We start from the raw sequence: 21,409 nt of genomic DNA, 5'->3' as shown, positions 1-21,409 counted from the left end.
AATTGCTTCCTTAATTTCTCTTTTTGATAGTTCACTGTTAATGTATAAAAGTGAAATATATTTCTGTGTATTAATTTTGCATCCTGCGACTTTACTGAATTCACCAATGAGCTCCAGTACATTTTTCATGGCCTCTTTAGGATTTTTTGTACATGGTATCACATCATCTGCAAACAGTAACAGTTTTACTTCTTCCTTTCCAATTTGGTTTGCTTTCATTTCTTTTACTCATCTGATTATTGTGGCTAGGACTTCTAATACTATGTTGATTAAAATGTTAAGAATGGACATCCTTATCTTGTTCCTGATCTTATAGGAAATGTTTTCTGCTTTTCAACTTTGAGTATAATGTCAGCTGTGGGTTTAATATAAATGACCTTTATTGTGTTGATGTTTGTTCCCTCTATACCCATTTTCTGGAAAGCTTTTTATCATAAGTGGATGCTGAATATTTTCAAAAATTTTTCTGCATTTATTCTTCAGCTTATTAGTATAATGCATCACAATGAATAATGTGCAGATATTGAAAAATCCTTGCATCCCTGGGTTGAATCTCACTTGATCAGGATCCTTTTGGTTTATTGTTGGATTTGGTTTGATAATATTTTATTTAGGATTTTTGCCTGTATTTTCATCAATTATATTAGCCTGTAAGTTTCTTTTTTATGGTATCTTTTGTCTGGTTTTGATATGAGGGTTGTGCAGATGAGTTTGGAAGCATTTCTTCCTCTGCAAATTTTGGAACAGTTTGAGAAAGACAGATGTTAACTCATCTCTAAATATTTGGTAGGATTCATCTGTGAAGCTATCTGGTCTTAAACTTCTACTTGTTGGAATTTTTAAAAATTATTATTACTAATTCAGTTTCACTATTTGTAATTGGTCTGTTCATATTTTCTATTACTTCTTGGTTCATTCTTGGGAAATTAGTAGGGCTGGGTCATGAAGCAGCTGGTTATGGGACCCTGGAAGGCCTGGCCCACGGGTGAAAAGAGTGGAATTTTGGGGTGTGGCTGCAGGGCCCAGGGATCAGAACTGCTGTTGGCTTTCTGGTGGATGGGCCCTGTTCTTCACACAGCTGGCTTTGAGGACTGGGGTGTCCCAAAGCTCATGCTGGTCTGCTGATGCGTGGAATACGTTCTGCCATGGCAGGCTGCAGGGCTATGGTTGTCCTGGGGCAGGTGTCTGCCAGCTAGCAGGTAGACCTGTATCCCAGAGTCTCTGACTGCAACAGCCCGGGGGGTCCTGGGTCTCACATCCTCACACTGGTATTGGTGTCAGGTCCTGGGCCCTCTGGTGGGCAGGACTATGTCCAGTGGGAGACTCGTTAAGATCAGCAGGAGGATCTGATCTCCATTCTTTTCAAATCATTGCTTTCTCCCTTGTTCCTGTGATATTTTGTGTATACCCTTTAATAGTACAGTCTCTAGTTCCACAGCTCTCTGAAACTCCTGAAAGTAAACTCCATTGGACTTCAAAGCGTTCACAGCCTAGTGTTCTGGAGGATCCTCTTCCTGGAGCAGGTCCCCCAGGCAGGGGAACCTGAGGTTGACTCAGACTCCTTGTTACTTGGGGAGAACCTCTGTGATTGTAAGTATTTCCGTCTTGTAGGACGTTATATTTATTGTCATACTTGCACTCCTTTGTGTGCATGTATCTACGTTTTTGGTTTGTGGTTACCTTGAGGTTCATATATAACAACCTATAGATATCAGTCAGTTCAGTCGCTCAGTTGTGTCTGACTCTTTGAGACCCTATGGACTGCAGCACAACAGGCTTCCCTGTCCATCACCAACTCCTGGAGCTTGCTCAAACTCATGTCCATCCAGTCAGTAATGCCATCCACCCATTTAATCCTCTGTCGTCCCCTTCTCCTCCTGTCTTCAATTTTCCCCAGCATCACTGTCTTTTCAAACAAGTCAGTTCTTTGCATCAGGTGGCCAAAGTATTGCAGTTTCAGCATCAGGCCTTCCAGTGAATATTCAGGACTGATTTTCTTTAGGATGGACTGGTTGGATCTCCTTGCAGTCCAAGGGACTCTGAAGAGTCTTCTCCAACACCACAGTTCAAAAGCATCATTTCTTCACTGCTCAGCCTTCTTTATGGTCCAACTCTCACATTCATACATGACTGCTGGAAAAACCATAGCTTTGACTAGATGGATATTTGTCAGCAAATACCTCTGCTTTCTAATATGCTGTCTAGGTTGGTCACAGCTTTTCTTCCAAGGAGCAAGCATCTTTTAATTTCATGGCTTCGGTCACCATCTGCAATGATTTTGGAGCCCAAGAAAATAAAGTCTGTCACTGTTTCCATTGTTTTCCCATCTATTTGCCATGAAGTGATGGGACCAGATGCCATGATCTTTGTTTTTTACATACATATATACCTACATGATTATTTTAAGTGACTGACCTTTAAGGTGTAATGAATTCTGACTGCCGTATATTTTTATACCCTCATCTATGCTTGATGCTTTTGACATCGTATTTTACAACTTTTTGTTTTGTGTTATCAGTTAACTACTTATTGTGGATAGAAATAATTTTACTACTTTTATTTTTTAACATTCCTAATAACCTTATAAGTGGTCAATCTACTGGATATTTTCCTTTACCAATGAGCTTTATCCTTTTGCAATTTTCATATTTCTAGCTGTGTTCTTCTCTTTTCCATTTAAAGAAGTCACTTTAACATTTCCTGAAATAACTTTTAGCTTTTGCTTTTCTGTAAAACTCTTTATTTCTCCTCAAATCTGAATAATAGCCTGGCCAGGCAGAATATTCTTGGTTGTAGGTTTTATCTTACACCACTTTAATATATGGGCTTCCCAGCTGGTGCAGTGGTAAAGAATCTGCCTGCCAATGCAGGAGACATGAGAGATATGGGTTCAATTCTTGGCTTGGGAAAATCCTCTGGAGAAGGAAATGGTAACCCACTCCAGTATTCTTGCCTGGAAAATTCCATGGACAGAAGAGACTGGAAAGGGGTTGCAAGGAGTTGGAGATGACTGCATGCACTTTAAGATATCTTGCCAGCAATAAACTTTACTGGCCTGCAAAGTTTCTGATGCTAAGTCAGTTGATAGTCTCATGAGAGTTCTCTTGTATGTAACCAGTATTTTTCCTCTTGCTCCTTTTAAGATTCTCTCTTTACCTTTAAGTTTTGCCATTTTAATTATAATGTATCTTGGTGTAGCCCTTATTATATTCATCTTGTTGAGCCTCTTTGTGCTTCACAACTTGGATGTCTGTTCCCTTCCCCAGGTTAGAGATGTTTTCAGCTATTATCTATTCAAATAAGTTCTCTGCTCCATTCTCTCTTCCTTTTCCAGCTTCTATAATGAAAATTTTGGTATGCTTGAAGTTTTCCCAGAGGCCCCTTAAATTATCCTTGCTTAAAAATTTTTTCCCTTGTTCAGCTTGGGTGATTTCCACTAATCAATCTTCCAGACTGCTGATCCATTTTTCTGTATCATTTAAACTAGTTTATTTCTTCTAGCATATTTTAAAATTTCAGTTATTGTATTCTTTAGCTTGTTTGGTTCTTTACATTTTATAACCTGTGTTGAAATTCTTACTGTGTTCATCCATTTTTCTGAAATCAATGAGCATCTTAAAATCATTACTTTGAAGTCTTTATCAGGTTGAATGGATTAAAATTTGACTTAAAAAGGGATTTCCTCTATCCATACCAGTGTCTATCAAATTTTTTTTTCCCTTCAGCTTTCCTAGCCAGTACTCAACATTCTACTTAGTAAGAATAGGTTCCTGTAATTAGACTAAAGGGTAGACCTCCTTAGCAATTAAGAATTTCCCTTGTAGCTAAAATCTAGGAACTGTATCAAGGAACTGGTAGCATTATTTCAGTTTTAACAATTGTTCCATATGGGCCATCTTAGTAAAAACACTAATTTTAAGCTTTACAAATTGTATAATTAAAACTTTCATCACTGACAAATGCAGTCTTACACTTTTTTTTTGTTTTGTCTTTTTAGTTAGAGGTACTTATGTGAAATAGTTTCTGAGTCTGTTACCAATGGTTTGTATGACTAGAAAAACTGTCTCATTGAGACAGAAAATTTTGGAACACCAGAGTTGACATAAGGGAAGCTTTTGTTTTTGTTTTAGTAAATTTATTTAGCTAACATGTAAGAAATAATTATATTAATTTTAAATCCTCTTTTAGGGAAGTAATTATCTTCTCCTTTTCCTGGAACAAATTCAGAAATTCTGCTAGGCCTCACCCTTAAATCTTCCTCTTTTTAAGCAGCCCCCTTTTTTTCCTTGATTTTCTCCAGCCCCCTTATACTTTGTACCCAGAGTTGCTTTCCCTAGGGAGTATCCTGGAATTTGTTGCAGTGATTTTTAATCTATATAAAAGAAATCATTAAATCACAGAAACTCTAGCTAATGGAAGGCATTTTTTTATACTTTCATTCAGTGTAATGGAATACTTCAGTAATTAAGTATATGAAATAGTGACAAAGTCACAAAGGTGCTATAGCTTTTTGTATTTATGGATTTCTGTACCAAATACAATGGTGTGTCCCACATAATATGTGGCTATGCCAAAATGAAAACTGACCTTATTTCAAAAGAATCATGCCATTAATGTTTAGGGGAAAGGTCAATGCATTATTTTCAGGCCTAAGAATCCTAAAACAGTCATTGCATCTGAATGAAAAGGATAAAAAAAAAATCACTGATGTCTTTGGCTGACATTTGTGAGGAGTGGAAAATGAATAAATTCACTCACAGTGATTGATGTAACCTAATAAAAATGTCAATAAATTCACATCATTCTGTGGCTATATCTCAATCACGAGTGGCTAAGTTATGCCTACTTTTATTTCTCAGGCTGAGGAAACACACTACTGTAATTCTTAACCCATTCCAAAGTTAAGATTGAGTGTTATATAAGTTATAGACCAGGTAATGTGGTCCTTCTTTGAAGTTGATTCTAGAATAGTAGAAAAAGACATGTCCCTAAATAACTATAATGTTATATATATATATATATATATATATATATATACTGCTAAGTCGCTTCAGTTGTGTCCGACTCTGTGCGACCCCATAGGCGGCAGCCCGCCAAGCTCCCCCATCCCTGGGATTCTCCAGGCAAGAACACTGGAGTGGGTTGCCATTTCCTTCTCCAATGCATGAAGGTGAAAAGTGAAAGTGAAGTCGCTCAGTTGTGTCCGACTCTTAGCAACCCCATGGACTGCAGCCTACCAGGCTCCTCCATCCATGGGATTTTCCACGCAAGAATACTGGAGAGGGGTGCCATTGCTCTCTCTGAGAGAGAGAGATATATATATATATATATATATATACACACATATACATATATAGTTAAAATATATATACATATATAGTTAAAATTTAATAGGAGAAAAACAACTAAAATATGATTGCTGTTCAGAAGGAAAAATTGCCAAAGTACAGAGAAACACAATTATGAGAAAAGCTGCCAATTTCATATAAATATAACTGACATTAGTGAGTGTTCAAATTTAGAACTGGGCTTGAAGTTCTTGAAAAATTAGGTTCCTTCTTTGCTTTCTTCCCTTTTTCTTCTTTTTATTCTACCCCTATCCTTTGCTTCCTTTTCCACCTTTCTTACAATATTCCTTCATCCATAAGTACGTGTGTACTCAGTTGCTTCAGTCCTGTCCAAATCTTTGCGACCCTATGGACAGTAGCCCACCAGGTTCCTCTGTCTATGGGATTTCGCAGGCAAGAATACTGGAGTGGGTTGCCATTTCCTTCTCCAGGGGATCTTCCCCACCCAGGGATCGAACCCTCGTCTCTTATGTCTCCTGCACTGGCAGGCAGTTTTTTTTACAGCTAGCACCACCTGGGTGTACTTGGTATTTCCTGTATGCTCAGTACCATGTAAGGCACCACAATAAATAAAATTAAGGCTATCCTTAGGAGACTACTGACTCCTCAAATCCCCATTCCAATATAACATAGGATTTCCCCCTCTACCTAAAAGTAATTTAAAAAATATATTGGGGGTATATATTGGAGATTTGGCAAGAGGGAGTTTGAGAGGAGAATTCAAGCTAGGACAGAACATTAAGATTAAGTGGAGAATATGGAGTGGCCAGTACACTTAGTTTAATCCTTTATTAACAGTAAATTTAGAGTTATCAGAAAGCAAATGAATGGCATGATAATTTTTCTTTACTGATGGGCAGTGGCTGGGGTGCTGGAGCCCTGACAAGGGCTGTGGGAAGGAAGTGTGAAGGTAAGAGGGAACCCCAACAGGGACAGAAGACAGCACAGATGCATTGCTGCAGCTCAGACTGGTGGGAGTGTCCCAGAAAAAAACTCAGGGTCATTGCCAAATGGTGCAGAGGTCCTAACATTATGGTGTAAGAATTAAGAAAACAAACTTCAGGCCCATACATATAAAAGTAATTATAGCATAATGTGTTAAGTGCAATATAGATATCTACCAGTAAAAATATGAAGAAAAGAAGTTTCATACAAGCTGAGTCATCCTTCATAAGTCAAGCTTGCTGACTGAGTTAGGAATGATGAGGGTGGGGGGAAAAGAAGTATTTCCAAGAAGAAGGCCAAGTATGATAAAACATGGGATCAATCAATGATTCACTGAAAGATTAATTTGAATATTTCATTTGAAATATGAATCAAATAATGATTTACTGTTAACAAAATGTAAACTAAGAGGTAGAGAAGGCAGGAGATAAAAGAAATGCTTAGTGGAAGGGGCATGAATTTTGTCCTGTGGGACAAACTTGAAGGAGTTTAAGCAAAGAAAGTAAGTTAAAAATGAGGAAAAAAAGTTTTGTATCTTAAAAAATATAACAATTCAACAAATGGTGCTGAAATTATCCATATGCAAAAAAAAAAAAAAAACAAACAAAAATACAAAAGAAGAACCTTGGCCCATACCTCACACTTTATGTAAAAATTAACTCAAAATGGATCTTAGACCTCTATGTAAATCTTCTGAGAAAGTGTTAGTCACTCAGTTGTGTCTGACTCTTTGCAACTGCATGGGCTGTGGCCCACCAGGCTCATCTGCCCAAGGAATTCTCCAGGCAAGAATGCTGGAGTGGGTTACCACTGCCTTCTCCATGAGATCTTCCTAACCCAGGGATCAAACCTAGGTCTCCTGCATGAGCAGCCACCAGGGAAGCCCATGTAAAACTTTTAGAAGTTAATAAAAGAGAAAGTCTTTATGACCTTGGTTGAGATAAAGAGTTTTTTGACATCACACCACAAAGCACAATCCGTAAAATAAAAGGAATAATGAATTAGACTTTATAAAAATAAAACAACAGTTACTTTGTTAAAGACAATGTTCACTGAATGGAAAAACAAGTTAAAAATTGGAAAAATATCTACAAATCACATTTTAACACACATTTTAGACAAAGAATTGTACCCAAAAATATATATTAAAAAAAAAATTTAGAACTCAACATTAAGAGAAAACAACCCAATGAAAGAATATGAGTAAAAATCTGAAAACATACTTCACCAAAGAAGATATATGGATAGTGAAAAAACATATAGAAAGCTGATCAAATTCAATAGTCATAGGGATATGCAAATTAAAGTCACAGTAAGACACCAATATATACTCACTGAGATGGCTAATTGAAAAAAAAAGTATCAAGCATTGATGAGAGTAACAGAAACTCTCATTAATTACTAGTGGGAATGCAAAATGGTACATCAGGTTTGGAAAACAGTTTGGCAGTTTCTTAAAAAATTAAACATATATTTATCATTTGATTTTGTCATCCCATACCTAGGTATTTCTTTAAGATAAACAAAACTATGTGCTTACAAAGAGACTTGTACATGAATGTTTACAGCAGTTTTATAAATAATCATCCAAACTGGAAACAACCCAGATGTCCTTCAACCACTGAATGCAGAACCAAACGATGATACATCACACAAAGGAATACTGTTCAGCAACAATAAAGGCATGAATCTCAAGTACATTCTCCTAAGAGAAAGAAACCAGCTCTGAAAGGCTTCCTGTATAATCCCATTTAAAGAACATTCTTTACAGAACATTTAAAGTACAGTTCTTCCTTAAATAAATGTTCTGATTAATACAGAAGGAAAGAAAGTAGAAACATTACCATTAAAAATAGAACAGTAGTAATTGTTGCAGGCAAGGTTGATTATGCATGATAAAATGACCCAGCAATCCTACTGCTGGGCCTACACATGGAGGAAACCAGAATTGAAAGAGACACGTGTACCCCAGTGTTCATCGCAGTACTGTTTATAATAGCCAGGACATGGAAGCAACCTAGATGTCCATCAGCAGACAAATGGATAAGAAAGCTGTGGTACATATACACAATGGAGTATTATTCAGCCATTAAAAAGAATACATTTGAATCAGTTCTAATGAGGTGGATGAAACTGGAGCCTATTATACAGAGTGAAGTAAGCCAGAAAGAAAAACACCAATACAGTATACTAACACATATATATGGAATTTAGAAAGATGGTAATGACAACCCTGTATGCGAGACAGCAAAAGAGACACAGATGTATAGAACAGTCTTTTGGACTCTGTGGGAGAGGGAGAGGGTGGGATGATTTGGGAGAATGGCATTGAAACATGTATATTATCATATGTGAAACAAATTGCCAGTCCAGGTTTGATGCATGATACAGGGTGCTTGGGGCTGGTTTACTGGGATGACCCAGAGGGATGGTATGGGGAGGGAGGTGGGAGGGGGGTTCAGGATGGGGAACACGTGTACACCCGTGGCGGATTCATATTGATGTATGGCAAAACCAATACAATATTGTAAAGTAATTAGCCTCCAATTAAAATAAATGAATTTATATTAAAAAAATTAATGGGAAAAAGTTTGAGGAAAAACAGGATATTTGCATAGTTGAAAAGATCTCCTTCTGAATATACATTAACTACAAAAAGGGAAAAGTAACATTTCAGTGGAGCAGTCTAGATGACACCACCTTAACCATGTGGCCCATGTTAACATCCCCAGGAATAAAGTATGTGGACATCATGTAACCTCCCCAATACCATGCATGAAAGAGGATACGTAACTTTTGTTATATTTCTGCAAAAATGCATAGCCACAAACTAAATCATGAAAAAGCAACGGTCACACCCAAACTAATCGACATTTTACAAAACCACCAACTAGTACTCTTGCAAAAGTGTGAAGGTCATGAAAGACAAGGGAAGACTGAAGAACTGCACAGATTAAACATACACTGGACTAAGATGTGATAAGTAATGCAATTTGGGACCCTGGATGAAGTCTTAGAAGAGAAAAAGGACACTAGTGGAAAAGCTAGTAAAATCTGAATCAAAGTCTGCTGCTAAGTCACTTCAGTCGTGTCCGATTCTGTGTGACCCCATAGACGGCAGCCCACTAGGCTCCTCTGTCCCTGGGATTCTCCAGGCAAGAACATTGGAGTGGGTTGCCTTTTCCTTTTCCAATGCATGAAAGTGAAAAGTGAAAGTGAAGTCGCTCAGTCGTGTCCGACTCTTCGCAACCCCATGGACTGCAGCCTACTAGGCTCCTCCGTCCATGGGACTTTCCAGGCAAGAGTACTGGAGTGGGGTGCCATTGCCTTCTCCAATACCCTACCCAATAATTAGCAGATGTGGTTTAGGAAAGGGAAAGAACCACAGAAAGGAGATAGTACCGTTTGTAGATCTAGGGAAGTGATTAGAGTGAATGACCTTGAGAAAACTAAGACACTTAAACACTGAAGAGACAAGGATAAATTCCTTCTGAATACTGACGTTTATCCTGTCTCGTAAAGAGGGACATACACTCTGGCAGAAAGAAAGTAAGCTGGTGATCCCAATTAGCCCCAGTGCAGCTTGAAGAGTGTGATGCACAGGGCCGCCAGACTATGTCAGCTTCTTACTGTTTGTTATAGTCAACACTTGGCTCATTTTCTGTTTTGCAATATGTATACATTATAATTCCAAATGTCAAATACTTTGCAGTAAATCTCCTGAGATTCCACTGGGACTCCAGAAACTGTACAAGAATAATCCTTCACTATTTTCAGTAAATAGTCAATACTAAGGATGTTAGGAGAGGAGAGAAAATACAATCTCAATTTATTCTTTTTGTGGTCTCTCATCTTTCTGTTTTCCTTGGGTTGTATCTCTTCCCACTTTCACGCTCTCAACTTTTTTTTTCTCCTTTGTCAATAGTGTTCTTTGAGGCTGTGGCTTCTGTCCTATTTTCCAGGTTCTTTTGTGCCCTCGGGTGTGGGTGTTAGTCACTCAGTCCTGTCCAAATCTTTGCGACCCCATGGACTGTAGCCTGCCAGGCTTCTCTGTCCATGGGATTTTCCAGGCAAGAATACTGGAGTGGGTTGCCATTTTGTGCCTTCACTGTCCATCATTTGCACCTGCATGCCAGAATCCCACCAAGGCTTCAGAGACTTCCTAGAGGTCTTCAAACATCCAAGACATTTCCAACTTATCATTTCCAAATTGGAGTTCATTGTTTCCAAACTTGCTTCAGTAATCCAAGTTCATTTTTCATTTGGATTACTATCAGTTCAGTTCAGTCACTCAGTCGTGTCCGATTCTTTGTGACCCCATGAATCGCAGCACGCCAGGCCTCCCTGTCCATCACCATCTCCCGAAGTTCACTCAAACTCACGTCCATCGAGTCGGTGATGCCATCCAGCCATCTCATCCTCTGTCGTCCCCTTCTCCTCCTGCCCCCAATCTTCGAGAATGTATTACTTGACAAGTAAAATGCAATTTTGGGAGCAGAGAAGCAGTTTTTGTGTATTTACTGTCTATTTGACTACTTTGAATCTACTCTCTGATTTAGCATCCATGTGGACCCATCAAAACTACTTGGAAGGAACCTACTCAGTCGGTAAAGAATCTGCACGCAGTGAAGGAGACTCAGGTTCGATCCCAGGGTTGGGAAGATCCCCTGGAGAAGGAAATTGCAAACCACTCCAGTATCCTTGCCTAGAGAATCCCATGGACAGAGGAGTCTGGCAGGCAACAGTCCATGGGGTTACAAGAGTCAGACACAACTTAGTGACTAAACCACCACCACAGTTTTCTGGAATGTTTAAAGATGGTGTGTGGAGGCCCAGTACTTTCTCTTATACCTTCTATGCTGTTCCAGAGACTGTAGCAACATCCCATGATGAAATAAATTTATGTTTGGAAATCTGTTTGAGGTACTGATTGACTTCTATCATTCCTCACTGGATTTATGATTTAATTGAGATACAGCCTGTACATTTACATTTAGCTGTTACCTAAGCTGGGAGGTAGGTGCTTCATTCTCTCTCCTTTTGGTTTTCCATATCATCATGAATTCAAATGGAAGGCCCAGTCTTTTAAAGAGTGATTATTTAATCACAATTCTTATCTTTTTACAGAAGGGTAGAACTTTCTCTTTTGGATATATAGTTAATGACATTGGTGTATACATCACCTGTTATAAATTGTTATAATTTATAATAATAACTATTATTATCCATGGTACTAATAGCTATAAGTCTGTGCTCTAACCGATGGCTTCCATTTGCTTCTTGGAGAAAAAGTATGTGCTAAGCATATGATTTACCTGGATTAAACTCTTTTTATATTAGTTGCATTCTAGCAGGTTAAGAAATTGTAATGTATATCAAACAAATAGGTTCAACTCTTATCAGGCACACTTCTTTATGTAATACAGTTTTTAATCATTTAACTTTGAAGTATAAAGGTAGTTACATGTACAAGTATGAAACAGCAAAAGTGTTCCCAAGAACTTTATAATATGCATCCCTCAGTGATAAAACTTAATATAAGATAAAAATTATGCATATTAAGAATTTATAAAAGGATCTGATGAAGATTTTGATCTGTAATTTTACATTACTTTCAACTGAGAGTCTGTGCATTATTTCTCAGAACCCCAGGACACTACTAACATGACCATATAAACCTACAGTGCATCTTTATCTTTGTCAGTATTATCTTTTTAGCAATTGGTAGTCTTTAGGGAGCATTAATTGCTAGCTATCTCTTAGCCACTTAAGGGCAATCTTGGAACAATTATCATGTATTTATGGGAATGAGGCATTCATTTATTTATTGTCTTTCTCCTAAAAATCCCATAGCATTTGAGTCAAGAAGATAACAGTATAAACATGCCCACTTATCTCTGTGGCAATTATTCCTTTCTGCATCTCCACCATCCACCTCAGTATCACCACACTACCACAAACCCACACAGGGTCTCATGCTTACAAGTGAAAATTACAATGATTATTGCTATTCACAAGCCTATTGAATCTATCCTTTCTCAATTAGTCTTTCTTTTCTTTATCTTTTTTTTTTAATCTTTTTCTTGATATGAAATAAGGACCTTCACTTAGGAATCATACAAATTAGGCTATGTAAAGGTCACCGGTCTTAACTTTATACAAGATTGTTAGAGGTGTAAAGCAATCACTGGACTAATTGTTTGGATGTTTTTGTGAAATAAATTGATTATTTCAAACTAGCAGACAAGTGCCTTAGATTATCCTATTAAACCTATTCAGTTGATTTAGAATAAAAGATTCCTAATTCATAAGGCCAAATTATGTATAATATTATATTGGTAGATAATAAAACACATAGGAATACATGAATAATTCACAGAGTGTGATTTATCATAGGTAAAAAATAAATATCTGGTATTTAAATTTATTGTGGGCACTTATTTCCAGATATAAACACCCATAAATACTCATACGAGGACTTCAACAGCATACTTAAATTATTTTAGATGCTTTGCAAAGATTCATAACCAACTTCAAAATCATCTTTTTTCTTCTAGAGAGAGATAGAAAACAGAAGGAATAACTTGAAATGTTCATGCTAAATTAATGCAAGGAAGTCAGAAAACATAAAATAAATAATTAACATGTTGTTTCCTCTCTCTCTTTTAGATTAGTATTTTTGCTAGGTATTGTGGCATATCTGGATCTCTCCAAATTTGACAAAATAAGAGGTGATTTATTTCACTTACCAAAATATTTTCCCTATTTTTAAAGAGTACTGTGTTATTTTATTCAGGTTGTCATTAATGTAATGCTATTTAATTCAGATAAGACAAAGTGTAATAGTCTGACTTATTCCCTGTGATATAGCAAATAAAAAGCAAAGAAACAAAAAATGCCACAAGTCTGTAAGACAGACCTCAATTTGAATATCAGCCATGCCACTTACTATGATTTAGAGGTCTTCATGTGGGCTAATTAACCTGTCTGAGCTTCAAGGGGTATGCATGAGAGTTGCCATGAAAATGAAATGGTAAACTATATTACCAATAATGTGGTGGTTTAGTTGTTAAGTCCTGTTCCACTCTGGCGACCCCATGGACTGTAGCCTTCCAGGTTCCTCTGTCCATGGGATTTCCCAGGCAAGAATACTGGAGTGGGTTGCCATTGCCTTCTCCAGGGGATCAGCTACCATTTAATGTGGCTTACTGTGAGTTACATACTATCTAAATGCTTTATAGATTTAAAAATTAATCTTTTTAGCATTCCTGTTGGGTAGGAGCCATTTTGGTCCCATTTTACAGATGGAAGTAAACAATAGAGATGTTAAATCATCTACTTCAGTTCACTTCAGTCGCTCAGTCGTGTCCAACTCTTTGTGACACCATGAATTGCAGCACACCAGGCCTCCCTGTCCATCACCAACTCCGAGATCACTCAAACTCACGTCCATAGAGTCGGTGATGTCATCCAGCCATCTCATCCTCTGTCGTCCCCTTCTCCTCCTGCCCCCAATCCCTCCCAGCATCAGTCTTTTCCAGTGAGTCAACTCTTCTGATGAGGTGGCCAAAGTACTGGAGTGTCAGCTTTAGCATCAGTCCTTCCAATGAATATTCAGGAATGATTTCCTTTAGGATTGACTGGTTGGATCTCCAAGTCTAAGGGACTCTCAAGAGTCTTCTCCAATACCACAGTTCAAGGGACTCTCAAGAGTCTTCTGCAACACCACAGTTCAAAAGCATCAATTCTTTGGCACTCAGCTTTCTTCACAGTCCAACGCTCACATCCATACACTATACAAATCTTCAGTGGCAGGAGTGGAATTCTAACTGGTGTTTGGTTTGGTTATATATTGCTGTGTAATAAACTATCCAAAATGAGCAAATTAAAACAGCCATTTTATTAACTCTCATGATTTTATGGGTTGACGGAACTAAACTGGGTGGTTCCTTTGCTCCACAAAATATCAATTGCAGCTGCAGCCACCTGGTGGTGGTAGTAGGGACTGTAATGTCTGAGATGGTTTTTCATAAACCTGCCATTCAGTATTGACTATCTGCTTGGAGCTCTTGTGACTAAAATGCCTCAGTACTCTTCTTTGCAGTATACTGCATGTGGCCCCTCCATATGGACTGGCTTTGCTTAGCACTTGAGACTGAGTCATGTGTCAGAGTGTTTCCAAAGGACAAGCTCCACCTTTCAGACATGTAAGATGCTTCCACTTACTTGCTCACACTTGTTAACGTACCACAGGCCAAGGCTAGTCACTTGAACAAGCCCAGAATCAATATGGAAGAGAACAACACAAGGGCATGAATACTGGAAGGTTCTACTAAGGCCACTAAGTTTTTAGCCCACAGCAACAGTTGAAATCGAAAGCATTCTTTAGTGTCCTCCAAGCTACCATGGCTATCAGTAATCTGCTCTCCTTGGGTAGCATGTTAGCCAATGCCTGTGAGAAGGACTTTTGAGTTCCAGGCACAATTACATGTTTTTAGTAAGCTTTTACACTTTTATTCCTCCAAATATAACATGAAATTTCAATTTCATTTACATAGTTTTAAAAAAATTCAGTTTTATGAAAGAAAAATGCCTCTCAAAGATTTAAATAATTTTTATGAGCTTTTTATGCCATTCTGTATTGAGTTTTATATGTTATGACTCATTAGTGAATAAAATAAGGAAAAATATTAAGCTTTATATCTTGTCATCATTCAAATAAAAGTGAATATATTGCAATCTGTTTCTTGGAGTATATGATTAATTTGGGATTTTTAAGAAATTTTTTTTCCCAAAGGAATGGTTTTTGATCCTATTTCTGTAAAAACAGGATTTTTATTTCAGAAACTGTAATTCATTTCTTGATTTTGTATAAATTAAAATAATATAGTTCTAATGGCATTTATAAAGATGGGTTGCATAAAGAACTTTTTATTTAAAAGCTTTACTTTAGATAATGCATTCTACATTTGTATATGACATCTATTTCCAAATAGAACTAACTTAATGACCCCCAGTATTTTAAATGCTTCTCCTATACTGAAATTTAGACACTTTTAGAAGAAGTGAATTGCTTATAAAAATTAGAAAAACATATATAACCCTTTACCTTGATATATTACTTCAAGCTAAATTAGCAAATGCTTCACAGGTAATAAAAAGCATTTCAAAGCTGTTTGGCAACCAATGCAAACTCTGATATTGTCATAGCCTAATACCAAGACTCTGAGGGGTGATATCTGAACATGACATCTGAACTGAGTTATCCTTGTAATAGCTGTGATATTGCTATTAAACATTAAAAAAAATAATTGAGAGAGATGTATAAAAGAAAATCAGTACTTACTTTTTGTGACAACACCTTCTAAGCGAATGATGTTTGGATGGTCAAACTGACCCATGATACTTGCTTCTCTTAAGAAATCTCTTCTTTGCCGATCCATGTGGCCACCTTTCAAAGTTTTGATGGCAACTGGGATCTCTCTTTTCCCTGGTGTTTTCAAACGCCCACTACAGACTTCTCCAAATTCACCTGAAAATATGAACAAAAGTAGTTCTTTCTTTCAACAGAATACTTATATTCCAGAAAAACCAAATTGCCACAAAGTACCATGTTCATGCTTTTTTAAAATAGTGACTCTCAAGAGTGCCATTTTTACATAGAGATCTCTTCTTTAAAAATTTAATTTGTAATGACATATGCCTGATCAGCATCATTTATAATGAATAATGGAATGCATTTTCATATGCTGTACCACAGGAAGTACCATTGATAGATAGCCCTGATCTGCTGAGAAATTATGACTAGCAGAATGTGTGATGCTAATGTAATTCTATAGAAAAGCAATCACTGCATAACATTTCCTGTTCCTGTTCTCAATACTGATATATGGGCCAAATGCCTACTCTATTCAGGGAATCCTTCAGACATATGTAGTTGATTTGATTCCACAAACCATATGTCTGGGCTTTACTGGTATTAGAAATCAATGCTAGGGTCAACTGGCATACATACATATTGAAAAGATTACATTGAACTCAACTATAATGAGTGACTATAGAGGCTAAATTGTACATCGCATGGTTTGAATATAAGTGCAGTAAGATCATCTATAGTTCAGCAATGGCTCCAATGGACAGATTAAAAAACAAATATTTATCATGAATTTACTACAAATGTATCTAGTGCTAGAGTGCTGTGGGTTTCAAAGATGTATAAGAGTTGATGTCTGTTCTTTGCAGCTTATAATCTGTTAGGAGAATTTAGATGAAACACCGAATAATGAAACACTTGGGAACATAAGAACCAATGCTCGCAAATGCTGTATTATTTCAGTAAGAACAATAGGAGCTGGAAGACTTCTTCAAGGAGATGGAACTTTTGCTGGACCTTGACTGATTGGTAGGATTTGTATATTCAAGAAAAGCAGCAAAATTTCTGACAGGGGTATTTGGAGAGAGGGAAATGAAGACAAAGATTCAAAGATCAGAAACAGTAAACAGTGATATGGATATAGGGCAGTAGGAGACAAGGCTGACTACAGGAGTTATTGTGGGAAGGGAGGTCAGAGGCTTTCTCGTGCAATGCAATAAATTCAATAAAGCTTGACATTCCAGACCATTTTTCTATGATCAATTCCCTGCATTAACATAAGAGTATGATGTTTGATCAATAGTTTATCTATCTATAAAGTAAATATAATAAAACCTTCTGTAATTCTATAAATGTCCCTTCTCCATAAGGAAACGAAAAGATCAAAAGTAGTAATATATGTAACAGTGCTTATAAACTGTAAAGTACTGTTCATGTGCTTTAAGTTATATAAATTTTAAAGGTGAAAGAAAATGAAAGGAAAGGTAAAAGAAATGAAAATTAAAATATCTTCAGTTGGTTTATTAGCTAGCAGTTCTGGACAGGAGCTTATGCTATGTAAGTTTAAGTGTAGAGGATAAAATTTAATTTTTACAGCACCATAGATTTCAATTATCCATATTTTCCTTGGACCAATTCATTACAGTCAACTGAACATTGACTATTCATGAATATTAACTATCTTTTGGTATAGATGCTAAGATTTTTTTCTAAGTGAAAAACTGAAAAGGGAAAGCCAAAACTTTGCTTCCTAAATTCTGTGCAAGCATGTGCATTAGAAATAGAAAGCAGTCTAGCAAGAATTTTATATATATATGATAAATAAATTAATAAACAAGCAAACAAAAAAACTGACTAGAATGTGGTCCCTAAATTCAGTGCAAGTGACATCAGATAAATCTTACATAATTTGACATTAAAACAAAAATAGTTTTTTTGTTTGTTTGTTTTTTTACTTAATGATGCTCTCAACGCATTGCAAGTTAAATGTTCTTTATGTTCACTGGGGCTTCCCAGGTGGCGCCAGTGGTAAAGAATCCACCTGCTAATGCCAAAGACACAAGAGACATGGGTTCAGTCCGTCAATTTGGAAGATCCCCTGAAGAAGGAAATGGCAGCCCACTGCAGTATTCTTAGCTGGAAATTCCAGTATTCTTAGGGAAATTCCATGGACAGAGGCGCCTGGCAGTCGCAAAGAGCTGGACATGACTGAGTGCATGTTCCCAGGAAAAAGAAGCCATAATTCCCAGTTTTGTTTGTAATAATGTTTTTAATTTTTTAAAGATTTTCTCTTGGACACAAAAAATTGGTTACTGATAGAAAATTTCTACACTTTTCTATTGAGGCTATGAACTTTGAGAGTAAAGATAATGTGTTTAAATTAATGTCTGATATATCCAGGTCTACTAAAATACTTGAAATTTCTCCTCAGATCACTCTGGTTTGTTTTAATGAATATGAAGAACAAACAAATATGGTTTTCTTCTTCCTTTTATTTTGGTTAATAAAGCTGTTAGTATATATAAACATTCAACAATATTTTAATACCTCTCACCTGCCATGAGCCCAGACTGCAAGTGATTTTCTGTTAACATTTCATAGTAATTCAAATAAACTTTTGCATATACTGAAATGAATAGCAAGCTCTGTTGGTATTTTATCAAGACAGGCAGAGTGGCAATATTCTTTGGTCTTCTGTTGTCTGAAATTCAAATATCTTATTAACACCAAGCAGGTGTTTTCTTCACATCAAGCTTCGCGTGATCAAGCTGTTATCACACTTATTTCAGTGACACTAAATATGGCTGCCTCAATTAAAGAGCTGAGACTCCTAATGCATTCTTTAGGCAAAGCCCCAAAAATTCAGTCATAGAATGTAATAAAAACATTATCTGTGGTAGGCCTGGATGAATCAGACAAATCAGTCAAAGAGGAAAAAATATTGTAAATTAAAAACGTATTTTAAGATATTGCCAAAAACTAATCCATTCTATGATTTCTCTTAAAGCAAGAGTAGAGGCCCTATATATTATCACAGGTAAGATGATTCACTCCTTAATAAGATCTGTGAACTTTTATATATACTGGTTAGTTCATAATTAACAGATAAATTATAGAAATATGTTGTTAAATACTTTTTTTTTCTTTTACCAATATAATGTCACCATCATTATCACACAGCTAGCACTTATGAAATGCTTATCATGAGTGAGCCAGTATAAAAACTTAAAATATATTTTAATTTTGACAACAAACCTTTGAGGTGGGTACCATTATTATCTTCACATTATAGAAGAAACTGAGGCATATGAGCTAAGTAACTTGTTCATGGTAATATAACTATAAACTGGTAGAGCTGTAATTTGAACCCAGGAAATCTGGCTTCAGAGTGCATGGTTATAATGAACATTCTCTGCTGTTTGGCATATTTATCATGGTAAATATATTTTGTGTTGGTATGCTAAATTTGCATTTGGTAATAATGATGTCTTCAAACTCACTATTAAATAGTGTTTAAACACATCAACTGGATATGCACAGATAGATGGAATGATAAAACCATATTATTAGGAATTCTTCACTATAAAATGGAAGTAGAGACCTCACTTAAACACTCTGCATATTAGAAGTACTGTAAAAATCACTACAGTCTATCTAGTTTCAAGAGAGTAAAGAAAAATATATCTAGGATAATTGATCTGCCACTGACAGCCCATGCACTTGCTAACAATCCCATCTATTTCCCTGGATGGTGGTAAAACCTTTCTGGACAAGCAATTTTATTGTATGATATATAGGGTCAAACTAAATTATCAACTATCAATTGGATTTTCCACATAAAGCCTAGATGGTCTAACTAAAACTGTGGAGGAGGGTAGAGGCAACAAGGGACAATCTGTCTTGGAGAACCGTCATATCACCATCCCCTGGAGACTTTCTGAGATTTTACGCCCCCTGTTTTGAGATTCTGGAACTCCCTTACCTCCAACTCCTTGAGAATCACTGGAGCAAAGAGTCATACTTCTGATGTACTTTTTTCAAACATTACCTCTCAGGTATAATGAGATGTTTCTTCACACTTGCTGTTTCCCTCTGACAGGAATGCTGTCCACAAGTTGTCCCCCTTTTCCCCTTGTCTCCGTTCTCCTCAGTTCTTCTCTATGTGATGGCTACATATAAGCAGTAAATGCCAAGCTTTCCCCTCCTCAGAAAATGTTTTCTGATTAACTCATCTGATTTAATTTCCCAAATATCGTGCATGCATGCTCAGTTGCATCCTACGCTTTGTGACCTCATGGACTGTAGCCCACCAGGTTCCTCTGTTCATGGCATTTTTCAGGCAAGAATACTGGACTGAGTTGTTATTTCCTCCTCCAGGGGATCTTCCCCACCCGTATCAGGTCCCTCCAAATAAGAAAAAAAAAAAAAAAAAAGCAGCTCTGATAAGAAGCCAGCCTCACTCTCAGAGCTGGGCTGTTATTCTCCTATCAGACATCCTTCCAACCTCATCAAGGTTACTCTGAGACACAATATAATGAGACTGAGCAAGGCATCATTTTGCCTAAGCACAGAAAAAAACACAAGGTCATATTGCCCAAAATACTAAACATCTCCTACTCTCATGGCTAAAATGAGTGATTGCTACTCATTCTAATTCTACCAATTATTCAACTACTAATTCTCTACCAATTATTCAGTTGGCCAAAAAGTTTCCACAGGTTTTTCACTACATATTATGAAAAAACCCAAATGAACTTTTGAAAATATATGTATTCAGTTCAGTTCAGTTGCTCAGTCGTGTCCGACTCTTTGCAACCCCATGGACTGCAGCATGCCAGTCCTCTTTGTCCATCACCAACTCCTGGAGTTTACTCAAACTCATGTCCATTGAGTTGGTGATGCTATCCAACCATCTTATCCTCTATTGTCCCCTTCTCTTCCCACCTTCAATCTGTCCCAGCATCAGGGTCTTTTTCTATGAGTCAGTTCTTTACATCAGGTGACCAAAGTATTGGAGTTTCAGCTTCAGCATCAGTCCTTCCAATGAATATTCAGGACTACCTTTCAGATGAACTTGTTGGATCTCCTTGCAGTCCAAGGGACTCTCAAGAGTCCTCTCCAACACCACAGTTCAAAAGCATCAACTCTTCAGCTGTATTAGGTTGGTAGTAATTGCAGTTTTGCACTGCTCATATTTGTCGTTTGATATTGGAATACATTCTTAAATAAATATGGCTATGTTATACATCATTTTAATGCATATTTCTTGCTTTATGTTTCTTGCTAATGACTTATTATCTGTTGTTTATTTTATATGTATTTTAGACTATGGAAACGATGTTAGACAAAAAGCAAATTCAAGCGATTTCTTTTCTTTTTTTTTTTTTTAGTCCAAAATGGGTCATAAAAGAAGCAGAGACAACTGGCAACATCAGCAATGCATTTGGCCCAGGAACTGCTAACGAATGTACAGTGCAGTGCTTGTTCAAGAAGTTTTGCCAGTCCAGGTTCGATGCATGATACTGGATGCTTGGGGCTAGTGCACTGGGACGACCCAGAGGGATGGTATGGGGAGGGAGGAGTAAGGAGGGTTCAGGATGGGGAACACATGTATACCTGTGGTGGATTCATTTTGATATTTGGCAAAACTAATACAATTATGTAAAGTTTAAAAATAAAATAAAATTAAAAATCAAATTGGAATAAAAAAAAAAAAAAAAAAAAAAAGAAGTTTTGCAAAGGA

General features: G+C 36.8%; 1 protein-coding gene across 2 annotated transcripts in view; it reads right to left on the bottom strand.

Annotated features, from left to right (window-relative positions):
- The window catches only part of EPHA6 (EPH receptor A6), a 1,039,321-nt gene that overhangs the window by 229,390 nt on the left and 788,522 nt on the right, over window positions 1-21,409 (bottom strand). For both annotated transcript variants that reach the window (XM_025282417.3, XM_025282425.3), the window contains one exon: window positions 15,640-15,825. In XM_025282417.3, coding sequence (XP_025138202.1) covers window positions 15,640-15,825 — 186 coding nt within the window. The remainder of the gene's footprint in view (window positions 1-15,639; window positions 15,826-21,409) is intronic.

This window comes from Bubalus bubalis, chromosome 1 (assembly GCF_019923935.1).
Source record: "Bubalus bubalis isolate 160015118507 breed Murrah chromosome 1, NDDB_SH_1, whole genome shotgun sequence".
NCBI classification, from domain to species: Eukaryota; Metazoa; Chordata; class Mammalia; order Artiodactyla; family Bovidae; genus Bubalus; species Bubalus bubalis.
Note: the sequence above shows the minus strand (reverse complement) of the source record. Positions and strands in the feature narration are given on the sequence as shown.